General features: G+C 46.0%; 1 protein-coding gene across 6 annotated transcripts in view; it reads left to right on the top strand.

The window, feature by feature from the left end:
- The first annotated feature begins 443 nt into the window (after positions 1 to 443).
- CPEB2 (cytoplasmic polyadenylation element binding protein 2) overlaps positions 444 to 6,000 on the top strand; it is a 227,292-nt gene continuing 221,735 nt past the window's right edge. For 5 of the 6 annotated variants that reach the window (XM_033948969.1, XM_033948952.1, XM_033948961.1 and 2 more), the window contains exon 1: positions 444 to 2,681. In XM_033948969.1, coding sequence (XP_033804860.1) covers positions 1,422 to 2,681 — 1,260 coding nt within the window. In that variant the 5' untranslated portion in view covers positions 444 to 1,421. The remainder of the gene's footprint in view (positions 2,682 to 6,000) is intronic. The other variant, XM_033948984.1, reaches the window with a different exon arrangement.

Genomic DNA, 6,000 nt, shown 5'->3' with positions numbered 1-6,000 from the left:
TAATAATAAAAAGGAATACACATCCTGCTCTGACTATAAAAAAAAAATAAATGCTGCACAGCAGGAAAGAACGCTCTGGTACTTGCTTCTATACCCAGAGGGGCAGCAGGGCTAACATTGCTGCGACTACTGCTGAGAATTTAATTAATGGCCGTGTAATTTTGCTACAGTGACGTCACGTTGCAGCTCTAGTCCTAGAAAATAAAACGCGCGCTCCCGACTAACACTCGCTGACTCACTCCCCGTGCAAGCGCCTGTGGCCGCAATCACTCCACCTGGCACTCCTAGTTAAGCGCCGCAGCCGTACCAGGCACAATTTTCCCACGGCGCTAGGTGAGCGTGCGCGCCCTCGCACATCTGCGTGCTACGTCATGAAAATTAAACCAGTGCGAGGGATTCTGGTGACGCCCTCGTTCCCACCCCGTGACCCTGAGCGCCCGCTGAGTCAGCGACATTGCCGCAGAGCGTGAAGATGGGGGACCTTTAAAACATAACAGTAAAGTGCCCTCTCACAGAACAACCCTGCAATATGTAAAAAAGCATTGAACAGGGAGATGGGTATAGACATCACTTGGGCACGACGCAAGTAAGACGCAGTCCGCTATGCAGTCAAAGAACCAGAGCCTTACGTAGCAATTCGATCCGTCAGTAGGCCGCGAGTTTTTCATTAGCACCTGTGCGAGCGTTACGTGTTATCCTTGCGCATATGGTAGTGCTTGTCCGGTCTTGTTGCTGGCGCATACCCGAATTCGCAGCGTAGTCTGGAGGTCATGCCTGAAAGATCTTGAAAGCTAGCATACACCGGCTTCATTAAGTATCCTTCACTGCGGAGCGTTTTGGGGGATTATTACTTGTTGCTTTTGTTAGTGTTACGGTATAAAAGCTCTATTTGCACAGGCGACTGTTAGGTTCTGTTTTTTTTTTTTGTTGTTTTTTTTTTTAAAGCATTTGAACTAATGAATATTAATGAAGCAATCGAGGGCGGCGCCAAGGCAGCGCAGAGGGGCGGAGGATGACGGGCGGCTGTGGGACGAATTGTGACGCGTCTGTGACGCACGTTCCGGGATTTTTAAGGTGCCGCAAGCAGAGCGGAGCCGGTATTATGAGGAGAGGGGGGGCAAGAAACTACTGTACAGAACCAATGACAAAAAGGAAACAAAATGGTATAGGAAGCCGTACGATTTTAAGGAAGTAAGGAAAACACTCATTCTCTCCTGCAAAAGTGAATTATTGAAACTGCTCCCTCCTCCTCGCTGAAGAAGAAAAAAATACATAATTCTACAATTTTTAGACTTTTTAAAAATTGTTTTTTTAAATTATTTTGTAATATATCAAAGTATTTAAACTTTTACCCTTATATAAAAATATATATATATATTTAAAAGCTAGCTTTTTGGGGGGTTCGGTTCGGTAAGTAATAAATGGGGGATTACGGGTTCGGTTTACTGCAGACGGCGAATATTCCCAACGGCAGCGCACTCTTCGGCGGATCGGCCACCGCCGCCTTCAGATCCTCCTACCCGGTCCCGGCCACCGCCGCCGCCTCCTCCAACCCTTCCTCCTCCCCGTTTCCGTCCGTCTCCCCCGGCGGCTTCTCCTCGATCTCCAGCACGGCCAGCGTGTCGTCCCTCTTCCTCTCGGCGGCGGCGGCTGCTGCGCACCAGCAAAACATGCAGGATGAGCTGCTCCTAGGGGTGACAACGCAGCAGCAGCAAAAGCAGCAACAACAAACGACAGAGAAAGTCTCCAGCAGCAGCAGCAGCACGAAAGCCGGCCCGGGCGGCCACCCGGACTACAGCGGCGGAAAACAGCAACAGCAGTTGGGCCAGAAGAGGAAGGATTTCGGCTTGCAGCCGCAGCAGATCCCCCACCCGGACTTCAAGCAGCTCAGCCCGCACCAGCAGGTGAGCAGCATCCAGCAGGAGCTGAAGAAGCAGCAGCAGCAGCTCCTCCCGCACCAGGAGTTCAGCGGCAAACCGTCTCCGCAGCAGCCGCAGCCGGGGGACTTCAGTCACCTGAACCCGCAGTACCTGTCGCCCAAGCCCGAGCACAACGGCGAGCTGAGGCTGGACAGCCCCGACAAGATGCTGTCGCACACGGCCGACGAGCTCTCCGGCACGGAGGCCAACGCGGCGTCGCCGCCGTCGTCGTCCGCCGCCGCCGCCGCCAAGGCCAAGATCGCTCTGGAGCCCCCCGGGAATCACCTGCTGAGCTGCGGCGGCGGCGGGGGCCTAGGAAGCGGCGGCTTCAGCGGGCTGGCGAGCCAAGAGATGGCCGGTCCCCCGGCCCCGGGAGGCTCCGCCTCGCCCCCTCTGTCCGGCTTCGGCACCCCTTGGTCGGTGCAGACCTCTTCGCCGCCCCCGCCTGTCTCCGGCGCACCCAACCCCGGCGGCGGCGGCGGCCAGATCAACGCTTTGCCCGCCCCGGAGTCTGAGAACTTCTACCCCGGGATCCCGTCGTCCATCAGCCCGGCTTTTTTCCAGAGCTTCTCGCCGGTGTCGCACAATCCGTGCGCTGGGATGAACGTGCCCGGCTTCAGCAGCCCCTTTTCGGCTCAGATCTCGTTACCTCAGCAGCAGCAGCAGAGCAGGAGGTCCCCTGTCAGCCCCCAGCTCCAGCAGCACCAACACCAGCACCAGGCGGCTTTTCTGCAGCAGAGGAATTCCTACAACCACCATCAGGTGAGTGCATCCCCGTGGCTTATTTGCGGGGAGGAGGGAAATGCTGTTTTATTTTGGGGTTTTTTTTTTTTTTGTTTGTTTGTTTGTTGTTGGGGGGGGGGGGGGGTTTGCGGAATAACAAGATGTGTTTGTGAGGACAGTAGTCGTGGTGACTGTAGCGGAGCAGTGAGCCCGCGGGGTGGGGCTTGTTGTTTGCCCTCTGTCATAGGTGCTTTAATGTCAGTGGGCTGATCCTGAAGCCATTGCGGCCCCTGGCCTGCTGCTCTCTCACTACCTTAGACTCCTATTCGTATTATAAGTCTGCCTATTGATTGGCCTGGGTGGCTGAGAAATAAAACTCAATAATATGCCAGCACAATGCATCATCCCACGGATAGGGCTGAGAATATCTCTGCATATAGATCCAGAAAAAAAATGTGTGTATATATATGCCTATGCCTATATGTTTATAGGTATAACATTTCACTGAGCTCACCAGCAGCAAGACATACTGCTCTGCTGGAGCTCTTATCTAATCAGTACTCCATAGATTCCTTAAAATAGCAACATATTTCTGGGATTCCTTGATTCTTCTCTTGATCTGGTTGCTAGGGCTCCTTTCTGGTTCTACATGTCACCTTTAGGAGTTAAAGGGCTGTGACTTGTCTTGGTTAGATGCCTTATTCGCGCCCCCCCCCCCCTTGATTTTTCAGCTGCTAGCACTAAATTCATACCGTGCCTATTCAGCGTTTAAACGAGGCTCCGCACAAAAGCAGCTAAAATGCACAATGATGGCAATAACTACGTGTAAAGATTAATGCAAAATCCCAAAGGGTGCATCAGTGGCTTTGGTTTGAATGCCAACTGAACTTGCCTATGCATATAATAAATGCACAGGCTTATTAGAAAGAAAGTCGTGGCCTTTTTGTTTGATTTAGAAAAAATCAGCAATATAGTATCAGATAGCAGATAAAATCCATTATATATTTCTAGGTCGGCGCTTCTCATCCCAGTCTTCTGGGGCACCCCCGGTTAGGTTTTCCAGGATATCTACAGTGAATATGCGCAAGACAGATGCGCATGCACTGCTTCCTTGGTATGCACATCTACTGCAGATATCTTGAAAATACAGCTGGCTCAGTATGCCCCTAGGACTGGGGTTGAGAACTTTTGGGGTATATGTTCTTAAAAGTAGAGCTTGTCTATTGGTTACATCTGTGTAGCTGTCAAATTGGGTTTGTGGTTTGGGTGTGAATAGCTTAGTTTCCTTTTGTTTGTACTGTAGTGTCTTTTTATAAATGTAATCAAGCTCACCAGAAGTTGACACTGTAACTCCCACCCTAGACTGCTTTTTTCCCCAACACAGCATTGCATCAAAATGACTTGTGCAATTTAATCTGATGCAGTATATGTGATTACGTACTGTTAAAATATCCTTATCCTGAGTTTAGCACAGAGCATGTTAGGGGTGGTATGAAATTGACTTCTCCTATTGGTTAGTGCTAGTCAGGTGCAAAGAACTATATTATTATAGTATATTTTTTTAAGGTTCTGATGTTAAAATAGCAAATACTAGATTGGCATATGGGAAATTATTCTATTTTAAAAACTGCAACAGTATCTCTCTTTTAAATTCAGGTGCTAGCCTCACAGCCTGTAGATACAGTGTTCACTTCTTAACTTGTTACTTAGCACTCTTCGCTGCATCTCATTTAAGGTTTTCTGGTAAGCATGATATAGGATAAATGTCTTATTATAGACTAGTCTCAGGACTTGGTATTAGATTTAGGCATAGGCTTATTTTTGCTGTTCTAAAATTAAAATTAAAAAAAAACCACAGTTCAGGAATCTGTTTCACCACAGAGGTGTTTACAGGAATGTCACAAATCTGTTGTATGTATTATCCCCAACTGTTCATTGCCTTATTTTTCTTAGGACTTTTTTCTTCAGGTGAAGATAGGGAGAAAATACTGATTGGATTCCCCAAAATGGTATAGTGCATGATGGGATATCTAGGGTGGGTGTGGCTATTGCTCTGTATTGCTATTGAAACATAAAGGCACTGTGATATTTTCACTTGCCTATTGTTACTTGTGCCCTGTTATAGAACCTGAATTTGTTTTTAGAAATGATACTTTTGCTTGGTACTAGTAAGCGCCAGCTGTTTCATGACTTATCAGAGATAAGAATTCATGGCATGTTCCCTGCCCTAGCTGTTTAATGTGGAGGTCTATGATCCAAAAGCAGACTGTTCTGCCATGAACAATCTTCTGTTGTGCTTCTCTAAATTGCAGGCATTGGAGCTAGGAGAAAGATCTTCTCTATTTTTGAAAACAATTATTTTGCAACACAGTGAATAGAAAATTCATTATGAAAGCAAGAGTTGTCATTTTTCAGTCTAAAAGAGGATTAACATGGTTTCATTGATCTTTTTAAGAATCATTATCCTAAATAAGTAACTGTTTGCCATAATCCCCAGTGATACTTTTTATTAAAGGATGGACAATTTTAAAAAATATTTCTAATAGTGGGAAGCTGAATTTTTATGTTACTTTAGGCTTGCAATTATGATATTGACATACGGAATTCAACAAGAAGTACCATGTTAAAAAGAAATGGGGTAGGGTGGGAAATAACTGATGTGTGTTTAGCAGCCCTTTTTTGTGTACAGGTATGTTTCTTTTTTTTGTTTGCTGTTTTGTTTTTAAATGTTCTGCAATGGAGTTGTAAATCTCTTTCTATAAAACTACTAGTTGGGAGAACATTTTTAAGTCATTTCAGTTCTTTTAGGCTGCTTTCCTCATCTCTAGTGTAGTTGATGCTATTTCATTTCTTTTTATATCCATTTATGAGTTATATGCTGTCTTTTTCCCTCTTGTGCATGTACCCTTGTCTTATGTGTCAAATACATTTTGCATTCTGAGGATACTAGGAAATTAGTATCTTGTTTCAGCTAGCAGAGCTCTTTTGAGATGATCTGTGCAGTGTGTTTTCCAAGGATCTGTCCCACCCTGAATTTTAGTAGAAAATGCCCGAGATTTTACAGTATCATTAAGTATAATTATTGTTTGGAGCATGGGTGTCTGTAGTATTACCTGACCAAAGTAGGTTTTATATTCAAAAGACAAAGACGGATCACCTTGTAAGTTATCCTACCCACAAACATATATCATGACTTGAAGAAAAGGGGGTATTAAGGATAATTTATGTTACTTGCTTTAAAGGGGTTCAACAGTGTCCAACTTCCATTTTATGATTTAATATGGCACTTCTGTTAACCCACTCCTTTTTTATCATTTGAACAACAGACTCACTCCTGAATCACTACAAACAGAGGTTG

This window comes from Geotrypetes seraphini, chromosome 1 (genome assembly GCF_902459505.1).
Source record: "Geotrypetes seraphini chromosome 1, aGeoSer1.1, whole genome shotgun sequence".
Lineage (NCBI taxonomy): Eukaryota > Metazoa > Chordata > Amphibia > Gymnophiona > Dermophiidae > Geotrypetes > Geotrypetes seraphini.
Note: the sequence above shows the minus strand (reverse complement) of the source record. Positions and strands in the feature narration are given on the sequence as shown.